This window comes from Ambystoma mexicanum, chromosome 12, assembly GCF_040938575.1.
Source record: "Ambystoma mexicanum isolate Mex_15411 chromosome 12, UKY_AmexF1_1, whole genome shotgun sequence".
Taxonomy (NCBI): domain Eukaryota; kingdom Metazoa; phylum Chordata; class Amphibia; order Caudata; family Ambystomatidae; genus Ambystoma; species Ambystoma mexicanum.
The window spans coordinates 287,672,621-287,694,846 of record NC_090936.1 but is presented as its reverse complement, the minus strand read 5'-3'; the positions used below and the strand labels follow the sequence as shown (position 1 = coordinate 287,694,846).

General features: G+C 42.9%; 1 protein-coding gene across 1 annotated transcript in view; it reads right to left on the bottom strand.

The window, feature by feature from the left end:
- CMAS (cytidine monophosphate N-acetylneuraminic acid synthetase) overlaps window positions 1-22,226 on the bottom strand; it is a 177,446-nt gene that overhangs the window by 102,528 nt on the left and 52,692 nt on the right. The window contains exons 4-5 of the mRNA XM_069628448.1: window positions 13,089-13,244; window positions 11,441-11,571 (exon numbers count right to left, since the gene is read on the bottom strand). Coding sequence (XP_069484549.1) covers window positions 11,441-11,571; window positions 13,089-13,244 — 287 coding nt within the window. The remainder of the gene's footprint in view (window positions 1-11,440; window positions 11,572-13,088; window positions 13,245-22,226) is intronic.

The following is a 22,226-nucleotide window of genomic DNA, read 5'->3' as shown; positions in this document are numbered from 1 at the left end:
ACCATCTTTATGTACTGATCTCCGAAACCCATATGTTTTAGTGTTTTGAACAGTATTGACCATTCCACCCGATCGAAAGCCTTCTCGGCGTCTAATGAGAGCAGGGCAGCTTGTGTTTGGGTGATCTCTGACTTCTCTACCAGGTGTATGATTCTTCTCAGGTTGTCATGCGTAAGTCTCCCTGGGATAAATCCTGATTGATCTGGGTTTATTAGGGACGGGAGAAGTGGGGATAGCCTGTTTGCCAAAATTTTAGTGTATATTTTTGCGTCTATGTTAATCAGAGCTATGGGGCGGTATGAGTTGGGGAGGGATGGGTCTTTTCCTTTTTTGTGGAATACCTGGACCTTTGCTTCGTTCATTGATTGGGTCACGTTGCCCTGTTCTTTAAAGGTGTTTAGAAGTCTCGTGAGGACGGGGGCAAGCACATCTGCATATTTTTTATAGAATGGGGCGGTGAAACCATCTGGTCCGGGTGCTTTCTCTGTTGGGAGTGCCGCGATTGCCTTTTTTACTTCCTCCTCCGTGATCGGATTCTCTAGTGCTAGTTTGTCTTCCTCAGGGATTCTTTTTAGGGGGAGGGATTGCAAATAGGCATCCTGGTCTGCTTCGTTCGGTTGTTCCGAGGTGTAGAGATTTTGGTAAAAATCTTTGAAGATTCTCCCTATGCTTGGGGTTCGTGTATGTAGTCCACCCCGCTTGTCTTGGATGTTCATTATGTTTGTTGACTTTTGTTTCTCTCGGAGCTGTCTTGCCAAGAGTCTGTCCGCCTTGTTGGCTTTTATGTATAACCGTTGTTTTAGAAATAGTAGGGATCTTTCCGCAGCTTTTGTTCGAAGCATTTCCAATTGCCCCCGTGTGTGTTTTAGGGCCTTTTTTGTGGCTCTCGTAGGGTGGGATATAATTTCTTCCTGTATGTCCGAGATTTTCTTTTCGAGTTCCTTTTCCCAGCGATGTCTTTGGCTGTCCTTGGAGGCTTTTAGGGCTATGATGTTGCCTCTGGTCACAGCTTTGAATGCCTCCCACACCATGTTCAGCGGGACCTCGCCAGTGTCATTTTGTGAGAAGTATTCTGTTATCTTGTCCCTAATCGATTCTCCCATTGCTGGATCCTGTAGGATATCCGGTGGTAGCCTCCAGCGCCACAGTCCTCCTCCTTTTTCTGGAGTTGTTAACTCCAGCCACAGTGGGGCATGGTCCGACAGGGATATTGACCCTGTTTCAATATCTTGGATTTTCCCCATTAGACCCACCGAGACCCAAAAGTAGTCTATTCTTGACATCGTGTTGTAGACATGAGAGAAGTAGGTGTAGCCTCTCTGCTGGTCCTTTTGCTGTCTCCACACATCGCAGAGAGCGAGTTGGTCCATTTTTTGTTTGAGTCGTTTGGAGGGGGCGCCCTGTGTAGAGGGGCCCGCTGTGCTTCTGTCAATTTGTGGGTGCCATGCCAGGTTGAGGTCTCCTCCCAGAATCACCTCACCCTTTGCGAAGCCCTCTAGTTTCTCCAGCGCCCCTCGAATGTATCCGTCTTGTCCAGTGTTTGGTGCGTAGATTGTAGCCAGAGTTAGAAGGGACCCATCCAGGCGGACGTTGACCATTGCTAGTCTGCCTTCTTTATCCGTGTGCCTGTCCGTTAGAGTGACCTTTGCTCCTTCTTTAATGGCTATGAGGACTCCCGCTTTTTTGTCCGTGGCATTCGATTGTGCCCATATCCGATAACCCCTGAGGCGTATTTTCTGCTTGTCCTGTGCTTTGATGTGTGTTTCTTGTAGCAGAAGGATGTCCGCCTTTTCTCTTTTCAGCAGGGACTCCACTTTCTTTCTCTTTATCGGGGAGTTCAGTCCTCGTACGTTATATGTTAGGATTCTAAGTTTTCCCATTTCGTACTGTGAGATTGGGCGAGTCCCATTTCCTTACGATGTGAGAACTTTGCGTCTTCCGGAATCTCCCCCCCCCCCCCACCAACTCCCCAACTTCCAACTTTTGAACGAATAACTTCCCGAGGAGGGCCCGGGTACCTAAGGATGCTAGGGCGTTGCGCCTATCGCTCCCGGCCCTCGAAGTGCTCGGTAACAGTTTCGCGGGGGGTCCTAAACCCCGCATGGTCTCAGACTTTGCTGAGTTGCGATCCCAAGAGGGCCCTTCCCGGGCCGCCAATTATGGTTTTCCGTGGGCTAAAGTAGAGTTGTACGGTTACCCATTTTGCTTCTTTCTTTTCCGTAGCTCTTCCCATCCTCTCGGCCTTTTCTGCCAGCCGCCCCTTGTTTTATCGTGCGATTCCGCCGCTTCCTCTGTTTGAATGTCCATTATCTTCAGGCCCTCATCGCACGTTGTCACTCTTCGTTGTTTGCCTTCCCAGTTGAACAGTAGGCCGAAGGGGAATGTCCATTTGTATCTAATTTCCTTTGTCACCAGTACCTTGATTAGCGGTGCCATATCTCTCCTTTTTTGTAGTGTGATCGAAGCCAGGTCTTGGTACAGTTGTATATCCGTCCCGTTCATCCTGATGTGGTCCAGTTGTCGCGCCTTTCTTAAAATAAGTTCTTTTTGTGGGTATGAAGATAGGGCTACTAGAACATCTCTTGGTCTTTCTCCGGGCGCCCCTGTTCTTTTTGGGCCCACTCTGTGGATTCTGTCTATCCCTATGGTGTCCGTTTCCTGTGCCCCCAGAATGTCTGAAAAGACTTCCTGTACTGCATTCTTGAGGTCCTTGTCGAGTATTGCCTCCGTGATGTTCTTGATCCGTATGTTGGATCTGCGTGATCTGTTTTCTAAGTCCTCGCATTGAATTTCTAGGTTGTGGGTTAGGCGTGCTAGGTGTTCCTGGGTCTCACTGTTTTGGGTTGTCTCTTCTTCTAGATTTTGGATTATTTTTTCCACCGTATCGGTTCTCTCTTCCAGTTGGGCGATGTCTCTCTTGACTTCTTGGACTACCTGTTTCATTTCGTTCCTCATAGAGATGAACTGGTCCTGGACTGTGGTCATAAATCTTTCCTGTAGTTCCGCGAACCATGTGTGCATGTCTTCCTTTGATGGAGGTGCTGGAGTTGCATTGGTGTGGTTGCGGTCCTCTGGGGAGTCTTCCCGGGGTCTCCCCCTGGTGTGTATCTGTGATTCAGTCGACCACATTTGGACAAGGTTCGCTTCTTGTTTAGAGGACTGCGAGTTCGGTAGTACTGTGTTCCCTTTCCCCTTTGTTTTAGACATGTCTTCCTTGGGGGGGGGGATCCTCTTCTCCTCCGGTATGGGGAATGGCGGTGTGCTTTTGGGCGGGGGGTCGTGGGGGTGGGGGGGGAGTGTCTTGCTTATAGTCCCCGGTGGTTTACCCCCCGTTATGTGGGGTTGTTGGTGGGGTTGAGGGTCTTCCTGTGTGTGGCGGGTGCCCTCGGGGGGGGCTTCGCCTGTGGTCTGGCCTGTTGTGTCCTTGTTTCCCTTTTCGGCGCTCCCCCTCTGTTCTCGGCCCTGGAGTAGTTGGGCTGGTCTGTCAGGGTGCCGGGCCGTAGGCCGGGTGCTGCAGCGGCCGCCTGTGTTTCCCTGTTGGATCTCCTCTTCTGCGGTCCGGGGGGGATTGATCCCTTTTTTTTTTTTTTTTTCCCCCCCTCGTCGGCGCTCCCTCACTCTTTTCGGCCCTGGAGTTGGGCTGTTATAATATTTGGGTGGCCCCCCGAGTCTATTGGGATTGTAGGGAGGGGGGGGGTGCGCTCACCTTGTGCGCCTCCGGGCGACCGAAGGCGAGTTTCTTGGTGCTCGGCCTTCCTTTCCTCCGCGCGGGCCGCACGGCGTCCTGCCGGCCCTCGCCCTTGCTTCTGTTCGTCTGCTTCTTGGAGGGGGGGGGGGGACCGGAGGCGTGCTGGCACCCTCCCTTCCCTTCGTGCGCTCTGTCCGGGCGCCGCGCCGTGGATCGGGCGCCCGAATCTCCTTGCTGGTTCCCCTCGTCTGCGGGAGCTCGTGAGTAGCGCCGGAGGGGGAGGGGCGGCCGCTCCGCACCGCTCTCGCGCGCTGCTTCTGCGTGTCCCCCGGTGCTGTGAGGTCGTCTGCCGCTGCAGGGTGTTACCCTGCGCTTTCCGGGTTTGTTTTCGGGACAAATCCACGGTTCCGCGGTGCTTTATTTTCAATTCAGCGGCGGCCCGGGTGGAGCGCGACCTATGTGCGACTTCCCATCCCGGCGGCCATCTTGGATCCTCTCAGTACTATTTTCAATGTTTAAACCGCTGACATATCTGGAGTTTATTCAGTCCAGACACATATTGAAAATTGAACTGGTGCAGCAATACAAACTGGTCACTGTCTAAGTTTACATCACCTTTGATGGTGGCCCTTTTGAAAACACATGCAGACACTCTCCTGAGGGCGGGCTTTACATTAATAGCATGCCAGAAAACGGCAGGCCACAAATCAATTTCGGAGGGAAATGACATGAAAAATATCCCAATTGTAACTCAGCCCACATAGAGAGAAGCTCCAAGAGCATTGCAAGATCATAGTTCACAGGTAAGGACTAAAATAGACACTCCCACTCTTTGGATGCCAATGAGTACACACAATGGAGCCAACTGACAAGGAAATACAATTTCTAATTTGTCAACCTGTGTAAAAGACAAACACGAGTTTGGTGTTTGCACCAGACTCCAAACCAAACAATGACGCGCAACAGGACTGTGAGGAATTTTAGCTCACAATATAAACGCCCTAACCTACGCAGTGGCAATAAGAACAATGCCATTAAAAACTCCAAACTAGACCTACCCACACAAGCGGAAATTACAGCCTTCTTTGGAGCTAAAGATAAGCAGCAGATCAGACACTCCTCAGAATCAATGGCGGAGGATTAAGAAAAGCGGCTGGCAGAGGCAATTAACAATAACTCCTTATTGAACTTATTCACAAACTTAAAAAGAGCCTCATTGGCGAGTGAGAAAAAGCTGCCGACGACAGCAAACCTAGATAATAACGAGAGGATAAGTTTGTCATATACTCCAGACATGACAGTCTTTGCCGCACACTCAGATTCACGACGGCCTCTGAGGAGGACACTGAATCAGCCCTTGCTGGGGAAACAAGTTTGGTTAACGAAGTTACAATGGGGAACTTTATGACAGCACTTGAATGCAAGAAAGACGCACAACATGTTCTAATGGCATCTATATTGGATGAACTCGGAGCCAGCCAAAAACTCACTTAAACTTCTTGAACCCCTGGGTCTCTTGGAACTCAAGAGGGCATAGATCATTCTTGCTACATCCTAAAGGGCAGTAATTACTAAAGGAGGCAGACATATTTATGTTGCAAGAAACATGGTGTAATACATGTTTTCATATTGATGGGTATCGGGTACTATTTAATAATGCCACAAGGCCTAAGAAGGGTAGGGCGAGTGGTGGCCTCGCTATTGGAGCCAAGGCATACCTAAAACTTTTGCCATGCATCAAAGAAAATCAGTCCCCAAATGTACCAAGTCCCCAAATGTACTAATGGGGATATTGCAACACCCCTCTACTTCCATAGCTAAAATACTAATCACTAACATCTACGACCGCCAGGTGGTTCCCTGACCAAAATGAGTACAATCTCTAATAACAGAAGCTCTTCTCCAATGGTTGGAAACCACACCTACTGGGAGTGTCATGCTGGCTGGTGATTTCAATATAAGACTGCTTCATTTGCCCAACAGTAATAAGGGACAGGCTTATTCTTGGCAGACCTGGTTTGAATGTTTCAATTTGGAACCACTTGGGATGCAACAGAGTAAGGACTCCGAATTGCCATACACATGGTCAAATGGCATTGTTACATCATTAATTGACAATGTGTAGTAGATAAGGAAATGCAACCACTATGCAGACCCATAAGAGTATCCCACAGCGGGGCTAGTGACCATGGTGCATTATGTTGGTCAACAATTCAAAAAATGGGATCGGAAAAACCACAAAAATATGTTAAAGTAATAACAAACACAGCTGGCAATAGATTAAGGTGGGCACAAAGTGACATTAAATGGGTGAATGATATGCTAACCAAAAAGGTTGAGAATCTGGGTATTCTGTTTGAAACAGCTGCCTGGAACTTAGAAGATATGATCAAGGCGATGAGTCCATCATACATCAAATTTAGCAAACCAAAAGGTCCATAATCCTCAGGACTGCGAACACAAGCCATTTGATACAGTTGTCTAGGAAAGAAAAATAAAGTATTGTTGGGACAAGGCCGCTGTTAAATTAAAAAAGAGCATAGCAACAAATTTGGCAACAAAATACAGAAACTGGCACAAACTACAATCCATTGGGACTGTGAATTGGCGGAACCTGCTCCTATGGTTGAAATTGGACAATAGGGTTCAATTCTGGCACGACTTTAACCGCTTTAGAAACGCGTCACCCCAGATCGACCTAAATCCAATATCAGAGGAATTATGGATCAAACACATTCAAGATCTGTATTTCACTAATGGTCAATATATGCCAGAGACAGATTTCGGAGAGCAAATGACATGGAGTCAGGTGAATCCGCAATCAAGAGCTAAACTGGAGGAGGAGTTCACAGAAACTAACATTGAAAGGCTAATAAAATCTAAAGCCTCCCATGCTCCAGGGCCAGACGGCATCCCAAATCTGGTATTTAAAGCCGACCCAAGTCTTTGGGCAAGAATATTGGTGCTATACTATAGGAAAACACTTAAGAGCAGCCAACTACCGGAGAGCTGGTGTCAATCCATTCTGTTGCCCATCTTAAAAAGGGGGACAGACTCATTCCAACGAATTATCGCCTACTGGCCATGATGGACTCCAGCCAGAAATTGTTCGCCAACGTCCTTCTGGAACAACTAAATACCTGGATGGAAGCTAAGAACATACTGAGCACATTCCAAACAGGATTTAGGAAAAAATACAATACAACGACTAATATAGTACCATTACAGTTGTTAAGGGCACTACTACCAAAAGGGAAGAACAAGCTCTACTGTTGGTATGTGGACTTTTCAAACGCATTCGACCTGGTTTCCAGAAGTAGACTTTGGGGAAAATTAAAAGGCTGGGGTGTTGACCCAGCTTTGCTTTATTACATCCAAATGTTATACAGGCACACAACGGTTGCAGTCCGACTTAATCAAGAGGGGTCTCTCACAAAATACACTGCTACCTGTGATGGGCTCAAACAGGGCTGTGCATTGGGCCCCATTCTCTACAATCTCTATACGGCCGACATGGGCCAAGCGCTAAAGACAACCAGAAATGTTCCTCCAACTATAAATGGTGTCAACATTTGGTAGTATGGCCTACACAGATGACATCATAATCTTTGACCAGACACAGATTGGTCTACAGCGCACTTTAAACGCCTTAAACCAATATGCTAAACAGAACTTCATGGTCATAAATAAATCTAAAACAAGAACAATGTGTTTGAAGGATACTCACATGAAGTTAAAAAAAGCACAGTGATATTTGGACAGCATCAACTTGGACACGGCGACTGAAGTGCTATATCTCGGGTTTCCAATATGGTCTAATCCATCGGCCTCTCAATATGAGGACTACATCAGCACTAAAATATGGAGGAGATGGGCTGCCATAAAGTCTTACATGGAACATAGGGGTGGCTGTGATATAAAAGGGTACATTCAAATATATAAAACCCGTATATGCCCAGCCATCCTATATGCCCTGGAGATTGACAACTAGGGACATTGGGTGGCTCCATGAATTGGAGGTCAAGCTTCTAAGCTCCATTATGAACATGCCTAGAGGTGTCCCAGTTGAGGCCTTGCACCTGGTGTATGGTCTACAGTAATTGCTCACATGTTGGTCATTTAGAAGGGTTTTACTATATCTTAAAATGGACAAGATGGCACTAGGATCAAACCATCTTTTACAACTATTGGGCAAAGAGCTGAAAGAAAATCGTCCTAACAATGTTGTCAAAGATGTGCGCATTTATACAGAGGATTATCTGTCCAGACTAGGCCTCACGATGGACATAATACGATAGCGCACGGACTGCGTCTCACTTATAAAAATGACCCAAGAAAATGACAGAGATGGACATGGTTAGGGTGATAGATAGACTGGATAAATAGAGCATATTTCCATCAGGGCTTCAAAAATGGTAAACCTAAAAGCCATTTACTAAAATGGTCCAACCAAACGCTCAGACGATTCACGATGCAACTTAGGTTCAACGTATTGGGGACAAAATAATTTACGAATAAGTGGAACAGAACAGTACAAGAGGATTATGTGCAGGCATTGCTCAAAGGAAGTTGAGACAAGTAGACATATACTGACAGCATGTACTGTCTTGAAGCCACTCTATATTAAAGGTTACAGAGGTTTTGTGAGATTGATTGAGAACATAAGCAGCGATCAATTTTGGGCAGCCTTGATAGGGGCTGAATCTATAGTAGTTAATGCTGCAGCTTTTAACATTTGGAAACTGGCGACTCTTTAGGTAGTCACTGGTTAGTCGTTTTAAACATTATATGATTATACTCATGATTTGCATTTGGAAATGTTATGTTTTCAATTATGTTTTATTTTTTCTTTTCCTTTTATTTTATTACCTAGTTTAGGTGACTGTTTTATTGTGTTGTCTTTTAATGTGCAAATGTTTGTTCTCGATTGAATATAAAAACTACATGCATAATAAAAAAATACAAAAAATAAAAATCTGTCCAGCCTCGATCAAAAGGAGTAGAGACCCTTGAAACCATGATCACTGAAGATGGTAATGACAAGAATAGGAGGGCCCTAGCAGACCCCTCCAGCCTCAAATATCATTGCAATGCTTGTGGATACTCCTTTTCCCATATTTCAAATGTGAAAGAAAACGAAACAAAGGAAAATTGTCGGGTAAATGCACAAAGCCAACACCTTCCTGCGTAATCTGACTATACCCTGACATTCCCGAAACAGTTTTTTTTAAAACCTAAAAATTAAATCCCTCTATGATATCATATGATCCAAAGATAAAATCAGACCAATGAGAATGATAGTCGTGATCCTGTGATAGATACTGACAGGGTGGCAGACAAAGCTGAACAAATGGACCTCTTGAATTTCTCTATGTACACGGTTGCGGAAGGTATAGCGAACAACACTGTCCGTTTGTCAGAATAGGAAGATTCAGAGATTGACAAATCCGAAGCAGAAGGGAAAGGACCATCTAATCTCCTTTTCCGTGACAAGTGCCTCCTTTCCTACCTTAGCAAAGTGCTTAGGGGATCATGATTTAAAGTTTAAGATGCTTCATAGAGATCAGGGCAACAATTAGAATCTATCACGTATGAGAAGAGCCAACTCCCTGAATCGGAAATTCATGAGACATAGAAAGCCGCCTGCCACTCCCTGTGGATAAAAGCCCTCCACAAAGGTATACATCATGGTACTAGAGCGCCTACTAACAGAGGATGGCTTAATTTTAAATCTCTCAAATGTATGGAGGTTATTTCATCATATCCCAACATTGAGATTCGTAAACATGGCAGACATTAAAATCATTGAATTTATGACTGAACATCAAAAGTATCATTAAATCCGACATCAAACGTGATTAAATCATCCCTTCTACAAGCTGCCCATCTATTGCGTCCACTAGGTTTTGACGAATGTGATACTCAATGAGAAATGGGATAAGTTAAGATCAAACAAAACTAATCCTGAATCTAGGGAAAAAATATTTTTAAATGAAGAGGTGCCAAGCACCTGAGAGACGGGATAAAAAAGAAAAGATGCCAGAGGAACCAATAATGAAGAACACAGTTTTACAAGTGAAACCACAAAACAGAGCTTACAAATCACCTATAAATGTGGGAAAGCCAAGAGTCATGAGATTAAGGAAGATCGCCTTATAGTGGACAAACTAACTAAAATACTTTAGAGACAATTATTCTTTTACTTTTATGGTTGAAATTACTCCCAAATAGAATAGGGCAAGTTAGGTATTTATCCCAACCCCTTGTCTTAAATTACACATTTTCGAACTGATTCCTTGTGTCTGTGTCTACAACTTGTCACCATACCAATCTCACAATATCTTTTTCGAGTTGTTTGATTACAGTGAGGTAGCTGAGCTTCCAAGAAAAACACACTGCCAAACTATCATTTTTTACAAAACGTACCAAGAACTGAATGAAATGTGAGCTTCATAAATCTTATTTTTTATGCCAGACTGACCAAATAGGTTCTTTCTTCCCAAGTGAAATCAGAAAGTAATGCATTAGAGTAAAGATCGCGAGCAATGGCATATGTTATGTTGATTTATACCACACACTGCTACCACCCAGGAACAGTCTCAAGGTGCTCAATGAGGAGGAAGACAGCGTGCATGTGCTGTTTTGGTTATTTGTCCACCCTTTGACTGCCCATGGCCATGTTAATCCCTATGGCCATTACCACCCAATTCTTGCCCTTCACTACCAGCACAACACCTCCTGATGTGAACTCTTTGAACTCGCTTCAATCACGCCTTACCATCAACTTTTGCATGTGAAGTGCCTGCCTGCGTTTTTTCAAAGCAGTCTTCTGAGAGTGAATGACTTAATTGGAGTTGTAAACGTGGTACTGGTGTAAATAAAATGCCTTAACCAGGTCTACCAGGTCTTCCTTCAGCCACTCGATGTATGAGCACTATGTATGTCCTTAGATGAAGTCCTGTTAAATACAAGCATTGGCAAAGCCAACAGTTATGGCTTGTGTATACTTATTAGACATTTGCCAGGCACTGCCATTAGATGCCAAAGTACTTGTACCCTTTGCATCTACTTCCATGAATGGCCAGTTCATACCACTACTGGAGTGCCTAGTAAGTTCCTTTCCCATGCCTACACATAAGCCCAAACCGTTAGCATTGCTAATGCTCGTTTTTCTACTTGTGGAAATACACATAGATTGAAGAATTGTTATGATTGGAAATGGTGGAAAGAAAAAGGTTTGGAATAAACTATGTGTCTTAATATATTTAAAAAAACATTTCACAAAGTGTGTGAAATTCCCCATCTTCAACATAAATGCATACATACATACATAATTAGTATTTACAAATGTCTATGCAGATCACTCAAATTAGATGGTTAAAATGCCAAAAATAGAAGGTGATTTGTAGAAGTTCAATAAGGAATCACTTTTTATAGCCTAGGTTTTACACAATTGATGAATATCCTAGGTACAATGCCCTTGAAAACATGTATTTTGCCAATCAGTTTTGAATATAGGTTTCTCTTTGTTGGTTATACAAGAGCTTAGGTTTAGAAAAAATATCGATTTTAGTACTACTGTGTTCTGCTTCATATCTTGATTTTTTATCAACTTTTATTCTGACGGGAACAGCATTATAGTTAATTAACTGCACGGCTTTCAATATGTATATGAAAATTATAAATACAATTGTAAAAAAAAAAAAAAAAAAAAAAAAAAGAAATCTTTACAAAAGTGAAGCCTTCACTTACCTGTATAAAACCCCTCTTTATCAAATCAGTTGTGGCAAAGTAAAAGGACCCATTTTCACACAGCTCTCCTGGCCAGTCCTGCCTACGTGGACGCTTAGCAGGGTTGAAATTAAGAGGCTTGGTCACTTTGACTGGAGAAGTAAAAAAAAAAAAAATTGAAACAAAAAAAAAAAAGGGGGTTGGGGGGGCATATTTAACTTCACTCAATCATCCAAGAAAGATTTGACACTAAAACAAAAAAACATTTGTTAACAAAGCATCTCCACTATAAATATTGAAAAAGCCACCACAAAAGAAGAGTCACGTGCTACAATATATTATTGCATGAGAACAATAACTACATGGCTACATATGTGCTGACTGTGTGCATGGCCACATTTGTCACTCAGATTTCTTTGTGGAAAATGCATATTCCCAAATGAACACAGATTTAGGAAATGGCTCACAGCAATTTTAAAAATCACCAGATTGTATGCAGAAGGTTAGAAATTACCCACAAACTCTGCATGTATTTAAAATTCCAGGCACAGAGAAGTTTCAGAGGAAGGAGAAAGGACACACTAAGCATATAGGGTAGCAGTGGAAGTGATCAATATAGGCGAGCAATACTGCTACCACCAACCAAGTTACCATTTGATTGCACTAGCCTTTCAGCGGAGCAGTGGGCTCTCTTCATGGCTACAGAATCTATTTAACCATTGACTAAGTAAATCTGAAAACCTGCGGTTTAGCAAGGGCTTCATTGTTATGTGTGATGAGAAGGTTAGTTCTCCACACGTTTTCCTTTAATAAAAGTTTGCTCAGTTCTGCCTCTGCCCCCACCATGCACATTCCTTTCTTCTCATGTTCAACATAATTTTATTTAAACTTTCCGTGACGCATGTCTTAAGATTCACTGCAAAGTAAATTCCTGCTCTTATCTTGCCCCAAGCAACTAACGTCCATCAATTCTTATTTGATTCTTTGCACTTTTCTAATCATAGTTTCCCTTTTCCACTTTAAAATCGGGAGTATAAGTCCAAGAATGTAAATAGAAAAAAAGCTGCATCAGCACAATCTTAATCAAAATAATTCTACACAATATACAAGCAAAAATAAAAGATTGAAAAATACAGCTGTCTGCAATTGTTTGAAGAGAAAAATGGATAAGCAGTGATAAACGTAGATTTGTGTTTCAAAACTCAGGAAACACCACCAGAATTGGAAAAACAATCACTGAAAACAGGAAACCCCAATCATAACCTCTGTCCCCAGATCTTGAGTTTTCAGCGTTCCATGAAACCATATCGAAGACAGGCAAGGTCGCAAATGGGGACGTTCAGCCAAACTGCTAGGTCACATCTCCTCTGAACGAGACCACAAGCAGCCCTAGACATATTTGAGCCTCATAGTCAGTAAGGTGTAGCTTGGGCCACACAAGGCATTACAGGCGAGTGCTTGGGTATACTTATTCCAAAATCTACAAAAACTAAGTAGATACTGTTCTTTGAAAGTAAGCATATTTTAGTATTCAAACTAAGGGGAGAACACAGTTTCAGATAATATTACAGGAAAATGTTCAGTTAGGTTTACAAAGCAATACCAACAAAATAACAGGTTTCTGAATGGAATGGATTTTTTTTTAAAACAATGTTTAAAACTGAATTACCTTTATCACTTAACTCTTCCCATCGAAACTGATGCCGCCTCACCACAGAGAAAACAGACTCATAGCCTTCTTCTAAAAACATTCTTATAACATCCTTAAGGTGTTTGGGGTGTAAACAGGGAGAAGTGCCTTGAATGTTTCCAATGATATCAATCTCTAAAAAGCATCAGAAAAAAACTGATTAACAAATATACCCATTGATAGGATGAAAGCAATTCTACATGTTTTAGGAACACACACACACACACACACACACACACACACACACACACACACACACACACACACACACACACCCCCCACCCCCCCCACCCCCACCCCCAATCCCCCCCCACCCCCCCCCACGCCCCCCACCCCCTCTACTCCCCCTTTGATAGATGCCATATAATTGAATTGGACACGGCAAACAGGTTGTCCAATCTAGCCTTACAAGGGGGAGTTGGGGTGCTTAGTCTTAACGTTTTATTCATGAGACCCAAGTCCTATCAATATAAATAAACAAAAATGAAAACACGTACTCTGAGAAGGCTAACCTGTATTCATGCGTTACTGATAATGGTACAAAATTAGGGAAAAGAAACCATGACTTCAGGATAAAATCATTCCTCATGCAGCTAAGATGTCCACATTTACAGCCTGTTTCATGGAATTATTTGCGTGAAAAAGGCAGATCTGCGCACCTTTCTGCCCGAAAATCCCCATAATACAAACACAGATTTTCGGGCAGAAAGGCGCGCAGATCTGCGTTGTTCACGCAAATAATTCCATGAATCAGGCACTTAGTGTTTCTTGATTTTCTCAAACAAGTCCAAAAAGAAAGCTTGGGTCTTTCTAAAAGAGGACTAGTTTTTCAATGCTGCTAACTAGTACTCTGTCCATCAGCCCTCCCTTCCAAAAAATGTAGGTGTATCTTTCGAACTCAAAAGCATGGTAGCCAAGAAGCATGTTTCAGATCTTTAAAACATTTTTACAAAAAAATGTAAAAAAAGACGACCCGAGTTTAGGTCAGTCTCGAGCATGCCCTTGCCTGCCCGCTACATGCCAGACAACATAATTAGTCTGGTGTTTTTTGGCGGAGTTGTGCCAAGTGGTGCAGTCTGGGGAGCTAGACTGCCGGGCGTTGCGGGACTGGGGACTTCGCACAACTCTGCTGAATCACTAGAAGAACTTTCAATTGCTTCCAACTACTGGCAACACAGCAAGCAGAAGAACTGGTGAGTAACCAGTGTCCACCGCTTGCCACTTTCTTGCTTGGATTAAGCCTCATTTCCATCGGACATGGTTCCCTCTCCTGAATCACTGCTGGAGAAAGAAATGAAGTAAGGTTTCAAAGGGCCCTTGTACTCGTAGAAAGGGGAGAATGTGTGATGAACTGTAGGCGGCTTGTGACCGAGACAATGCTGTTAAACCATATTTGCATACTACCTTCTGGTTATGAACATTGGCCTAAGCACATTCGCATTGTACAGAAAACCGCGTCTAAAAAATCCCCTGAATAGAATGGACTAAAGCCGCTATTTTAGAAACATCCGCCATTTTGATTCTAACCCCTGCTTTCTGTCCTGAAATGGTTAACTGTTTTCAGCTGCCACTAAGCAGAGTGAACTTTGAGCCTATGTCAACATTAAGGCTGCTGAGAGCAGAATGTTTGTTCAGTGCAAAGAGACCTTGTGATCAAGATGAACTGCCATTCATAGTGTTCTGTGTCTACAATCCTCATCTTCATTCAAACAATGGAACATAATGCAAAGCAACTAAAGCTGTGTGCTTTGGGAGAAACCGTTTGGGCTCATCTCTTGGAACTAGACTTACCCTAAAGCTCAAGAACAAGGAAGAGTCTACATGGCCAAGAAAAGCAAAGTTTGTCATCATTGTATTTCGTGTGTAAAGGATTGTGTCTTAAACCTGGAAACTACAATGCTGTATTCGCTATGTGAACTGGGCATGAACTCTAGCAACTGTGTAACTTGAAGAGGCGCTGGACAATGTAACCGGGCTTTGGGAAGAAAGTATAAATACTGCGAGTTTTGTAATGTCCAGTGTTCTCTCCCCTCATGGTATCTGCTGGTAGACACTGCGAGGCGCTTGAGAGCCAGATAGCTATCTGCTTTCATATTTGTATCTGTACAGAATAAAAGTTGACTTCGTGACTGACAGATGATTTCATCTTTGGTGGTACCAAGCCTCGATATTCCCTGCTGATCCATCAGATGTAACCCTAATAGGGACCCTCAAGACTGATGTCACCTCACTGATCAAGGACACGGCTACCGGACCAGGATCAGAGTGTGAAAAGGAGCCCCTTCTATGTATGAGACACGACACCTCAACAGTACTGCACGATCCGATTCCTGGACGGTGAGCAAGCGGTTCGAGAGGACATCGTGACGAGGGTTCCCATATCGAGGCGGATATTTGTGCCGAAATTCCAAGCCAGGTCGATCCTTTGTAATCCGATCTGACCCTTGGTATCTTTGAAATCAGGTGAGTCGTGCCCCGATTCCTAAGAATCCGGACATTGGTTTCAGTTTTGCACTTGCAAGTACAAACAACGCCAGGTAGCACAAGTGATCTGACATGCCTGGGAAATTGTCTTCCTGTTTCAGGGTTTTATTCCGCAGAGATAGACAATCTTTGGGACAAGGCCAACCAGTGCCAACCGTTGGGTCGCCGTCTTGTTAAAATGTACTGTAAGTATGGCCTGCATAGTATTGTATTTAATGATATTTGGCCACAGACAAACTAGACATGCTCCCGAACTTCAGTCGCCAGTATGGTAGTTTTGAAATTGCTCACATAGAGTATTTAGAGTCCATATTGTTGAAGAAAAAGGCTAGGCTTGCAGCATTTGATGTAATTAAAGATTGGCGAAAGAAAGCTATGCAACAACTTAAGAGTAAAGAAAAACATGCACGTAGACACATATCAAACACTGAAAAGGCATTATTGTATGATCAACAGAAACATTCAGAATCTAATCGAAGTTTGGATAAGGCTTTTCAACTTGAAATAGAGAAAATATATCCGTCTCAGGATTTTCATACCTCAGATGAACTGATTAATAAGCTATTAAATGAGTGTAGAAATATTGCAACTGCACCTCCTCCCTATATGCCTCCTCCTGCTGTTGCACCTCCTCCTGTTCCTGCTCTTCCTGCTGTTGCTTCTCTTCCCGTTATTCCTCCTCCTGCACCTCCACCCTTACCGATGGTTGCTGTTCCCATGGCTCCGTCTCCACGCATTTCACCGCGGTATTTTTCATTGCGTGTTTTTTCATTGTCGTTTTTATTTTATAAAAAAAACAGTTTTTTTTGGGGGGGGGGTTAAAAAATTAAATATATGGTTGTGGCTGTAAGCGAATAAAAAAAATAAAAAAATGGGGGGCTTTGGGGGGTAATACCCCCCAAAAAAATAAAAAAAGATAGTTTTCGAAAAAAAAAGCGATGAAAAAACCTGCGATGAAAAATACTGCGGCGAAATAACGTAGAACCGTGACTCCACTACCAAAATGTTCTGAACTTTCTTTTCCAAGTGGTTCTGCTCCACGGGGGCAAGTGCTGATTCAAGAATAGTGACTTGTGGTACAGTATCTAAAGCTATAAAAAGAATTGTATGCATGGGCTAAGAAATATATAGAAGAGGGTGAAGAATCAGCTGTTTTAGTTGCGATTTCTGTCCAAGAAAGTATTCCCGAACAAGCTATTTTGATAGAGGGGATGGGAACACATTTAGCTGATATTTAGAGTGCTTTGAGGACATGAATGTCCCACAGGGGTTGAGGGATTTGAATGTCCTTGCCCACTCAAGGGACACTGCAGAGAACGTACATGAGCATGTTGAGAAGGTATTTGAGTTTAAAAAGGGAGCTAGATCGGTTACAGAATGATGAATTAGATGGTTATAGATTGGAAGCCTCATATGTGAAGAAACTATTTCTTCCTTCATTGAAACCATTGAGTGAAGAAACGCGCATTTGCACAAGAGACGCTCTTAGATGGATTTCGGATGTTTCAAATTCCCCCATTGAAGTGCAGGACACGTTTAGTCAATATGCTCCGGCAATGCAAAGGAAAGTGTTACAGGTGATGGCAGAGTATCTACAAGATGAGTTTATGAAGAGAAAGGTTTGTTGTCCTGCAGATTTGATGGTCATTTATAAAAGAGCATTTACGCCTGATACTGCTTTCACTACTTTGTCACTAGATTTAGCTTTGTTGCTTAATCATCGTTCAGAATTGCGTACTTTACAATTGCCAATGAGGGAGGTTCCTCTGACATTTGTTCCTAAAGTAGAAATTCCAGCTAATGCCGCAACAGGCGCAGCAGCCACTACTATTGAAGCACATTAGGTCTCACAGTTTGTGCATGTCCCATTTTCTAGACAGGAAGTGAATACCATTAGACAAACAATCCCAGATATTAGGAAGAATCCAACAGGATTTTCGGTCTTGCATTCATCAGTTTTCACGCTGGGTGATATAGATTTGACGTTCCCTGTCCTACCTGCTGATTTATGGAAACAGATTAGAATTGTAGATGATCAGGCAGGGATGGGTGATACATGGGTTGACTTGGTGCGAATAGATGGGGAAAGGAACGCTGGTGAGAAACCGCCACTGGTGATGTTGATGTTGCCAGACAGAATAGTAGCTAAATTGAAAACTTTGGTTCCAGAAAGAATAGTTTGGGACAAGCTTACAGCTTGCATCCAAGCAAAATCTGAAGGTGCTACTGAATTTTTTAATAGATTTGAAGAAGTTTTTTCAGATTTCCATGGTCAAGATTTAAGTACAGAGTCAGCGAAAAGGCTGTTTGTAGACTAGTTTGTGCACATATTTTTGCCTGAAATCCAATCACAAATGATGACTTCCGAGAGCGCTTGGCAAGTGAAATCACAGTCTGAAGTATTACATATGGCTCAGTACTATGAGAATAGGGTTAATACCGAAGGTAGAAAAGAAGAAGGGAGACTTGAAAACTAAAGTATTGTTGCAGCAAATAGAGGAACTAGCGGTGGGAATAAGCACTTTAGAGGTCAATTTATGCCACAGAGTAATACACAACTGTGTCCTGTACACATGAACCAATGTGCCTATTGTAGACAGGAAGGCCATTGGCAAGTACAATGCCCGGTCCTTCAGCAAAGATCGAATAGCACATATGGTGCCATGGGTAGACGATCCAGGGGCCTTCCTGGCATAGGGGGTCCTGGTAGAGGTCAGTTCACTCAGAATCAACAGTCATCTTCACAGGATATTCAGCAACACAGTGTCACTAGTGGGAACATTTTTGATAATCCTTCGACTGTTTATTTTTCTGAGGATATCGCATTTGATGACATACTGGTCCGCTACGACAGCCCGAAGCAGAGTCTGGAACCTGTACCTATTCCCGTTGATCAGAAAGGGCCCTAAGTTGAGATGCAGGTGGGGAATAGGAAGCATCTATTTTTGATAGATACAGGAGCACAGAAGTGTTCCATTGATCATTCACGGGTTCTGGATATTCCTCCGTCAGGGCAGAACAAAATTTCTGTAGGGTTTTCTGGTACGGCAGTGGTTAGTCCAGTCTCTCAGCCGGTACCGATTGCACTGAGGCCATTTACTGATTCATATCCATTTCTTTTGATAACAAATTGTGGCGAAAATTTGTTAGGGTTAAATTTGTTGAAATAACTAAATGCTCTAATTTATTGTTCTCCGGGTGGAGTGCATTTAATGATTTCACCCCAACAAAATTCTGTTCCACGGTTTTTATCTAGACCTTTACCATCTGAATTAAAAAAAACTTCAGACATGTTTATGGGCAGTTAATGACAATGATGTTGGCATTTTACAAATTGAGCAGTTAAAAATTGTGTTGAAACTAGGTGTTAAATTACCGCGTATTCCACAACATATAAGATTTCGGTTGAAGGTGAGCAGGCTTTGAAGAGCATCGTTTCTGATTTTGTACACATTGGTGTGATTGAGGAATTTGCAGGGAGTGTTAAATAGTATGATTTCACCCGTGTATTAGAAAGGGGATAATGTGATTCCTTTTCGTATTATTGACTTGCGCACTATCAATAAGGTTGTTGCCCCACAGTTTCCAATTGTACTTGATGTAACTACAATATTGACAACGATTCCAGCTTCAGCTACTCATTTTAGTGCTGTGGATTTAAAGAATGCCTTCTTCAGTGTCCCTGTACATGTTCACAGTAGATATTTGTTCACGTTCACCTTAGGGGGACGCTCGTTTACATTTACTCGTTTGCCACAAGGGTACACAGAGTCCAAGCATTTATAGTAGAGCATTGAAGGAGCAGCTTGATACACTTGCGTTGCCTTCCACCTGCACGTTGTTGCAGTATGTCAATGATCTACTTTTAGCTGCCGATTCTGAAGTTGCTTGCAAGAAGGGCACCGTGTTTCTGCTTACTCATCTAGCAGAACATGGGCATAAGGCTTCGCTAAAAATGTTTCAATATTGTCAACAGGAGGTAACCTATTTAGGCGACCTCCGGTCGAAGAAGGGAAGAAGACTGACACCTGAACGGATACAAAGCATCTCTTGCATGTCTGTCCCAAATACACAGAAAGGTCAGAGCCTTGATAGGTATGGCTTCAAACTGTAGACAGTGGATCCCAAACTTTTCATTAAAGATAAAACCAATGTTGGCATTGACAAAGAAGGGCATTTCTTTGCCTTAACCGTGGAACATGGACTGCCTTTTGATCTGCTCAAGGCTGCTTTGTGTTCGGCGCCAGTTTTGGGCACACCAAATTATGAAAAGGCATTTGTGTTGTATGTGCATGAATGTGAAGGATGTGCTCTGGCTGTGTTAACTCAGGAGCATGGGGGAAAGAATCGACCGTGCGGTTATTTTTCCTCCATGCTTGACCCTGTTGCATGCTCTTTGCTAAGATGTTTGAGAGCTGTTGCTGCTGCCAGAGCATCTGTAAAACAGAGCGAGGGTATGGTTCTGGGTCACCCCCTAACTGTGATGGTAAATCACTCTGTAGACGTTCTATTCAACAGAATGCAAAATTTCACATCAGCACGATTTACAAGATACGAGCTGATTCTATTTGCACCGCATATTCAAAATAAGTGATGTTGCTCATTAAATCCGGCCAAACTATTGCCTCTTCCGCAAGAATTGCTTGCAGTGACAAGACGTCACATGACTGCCTCTATACAACAGAGCAAGAAACTAAAAGGCAGAATTGATTTAAATGATACACCTTTAAAGAAACCACAAGGGGAGCTGGTTTGCAATGGCTTCTGCTTCAAACTTCCGGATGGTACATCCACTGCTGCTTATGCAATCACCACTTTAAGCACCATAGTGGAGAACAAAAGAATTCCGCAAAATTCTGCGCAGGCCGCAGAGATTATTTCATTGACCAGAGCTTGTGAACTTTCTGAAGAGCTTAGTGTGAACATGTATACGGACAGCCAGAATGCCTTTCAGGTGGTTCACAACTTTGGTCGACTATGGTCAGAGAAAGGTTTCTTGTCTTGACCTCGCATGGAACTAAAATACACCATGGCACCTTGATTGCTCGGCTACTTTCAGCACTTGCGCTTCCTACACAATTAGCAATAATGAAGTGCGCTCCACACTAGAAAATAACAGATGTGGGAAAAGGAAACGCTTTTGCTGACAGAATAGCCAAACAAACTGCCATTTATTTTCAATCAAAGATATATGTGTTGGACTCTACAAGAGGGGTCACTAACACTTGTGGGATAGATGAAGGAATTGGTTGCATAAAAGAAATTCAAGCTGATGCTACTCCAGATGAAATTAAACATCATTGATTCCACACCTTTTCCACTTAAGCGCATCTCCTCTTAGTCTATTTATAGAGTTTTTTATTTTAAAAGCATGATAAATGTTCTTAAGTTTCTTGTTCAGTACCTTGGTTGAAAACTGATTGCTCAAGTCTCTGTTTTTGATGTATGGACCACTTTGCACTTTGTGTTCCAATGTCTTATGTTTACTAATATTATGATTTCCTTGACACTGAAAAATAAATAATTTTCAATTTTTTGTAAACTGTGTCAAGGTGGGTTTTCCGACACAGAATATCTGATTAGATTTGGATTTGGTGTTGTACAAACCCACACGTTGAGATTTCTCCATTTACTATACAATAATAGGATGTGAGGTATCAGCATATGGCAGCATTTCTTCCCTTCTGACATATTGAAAATTGATTGTGACATTGCTTCCGCCGCTGACATGTCTGATAACCTGCAATCATGTGGACAATCCCCTATGCCATGGGGAGTGAGTAGAATCGGCACAGGAGATGGAGCAAATGTGATCTATGGCAACTGGAGAAAGAAGATCACCTTTACACACTACCTACACCACCTATGGCAAACTCAATCAAGACAAACCCACAGGTCCTAATGACATTACGGAAAACGTGACAAATACAGGGTTTTCCATTAGCTATAATGAAAACTAAGGACCCCAGGAGGCAAGTCGGGTCGGGGGTTAAGGATAATGGCATTGCAAATGCCTTATGGTGGAGACAATAACGAATACCGATACCTCTACTCTATGGCAGGACTATTCAGGTTATGTAGAGGAGTATGTTGATTTAGAGGACGTTTTTGCACGCCCAGGCAAACAATTACCAAATTGAAAAGGCTGCATGGCCCAATCTAGAGACGCAACATGTGGCCATTGCAGCGAGGCGATCGAGAGATATCACTGAAATTAAATGACAATGGAAAGCCAGAGGAAGACGACTCAGAAAGGTTTTTAATCGATGCAATCCTCGAATACCTACAGATAGATCAAAAGAACAGGAGGAGACCTCACTGAATGGAAATAGGACGGAAAGGATGGGTCTCAAAGACAAACCGCTCTTAATAATATTTGATTTAATTTCTACTCCAACGGTAAATACTGTGAGTATGGAACCGACATTAGAGGCGTACTGAGTCCTGCCTACTTTTGAGTCGCTGAGGGGGAGAAGCATGCAGTGTGCATTCTCCTTATCCTCTCTGGATTCTGAAGAGTTAGAGAGACCTTTGCATCGGCAATGTGGATCATCGAGAATACAGGCAAAGAGGGTATCGTAGATCAAAAATATCCAGGCTATAATAATGTCAAGTCTGACTGTCTCCCTTAAT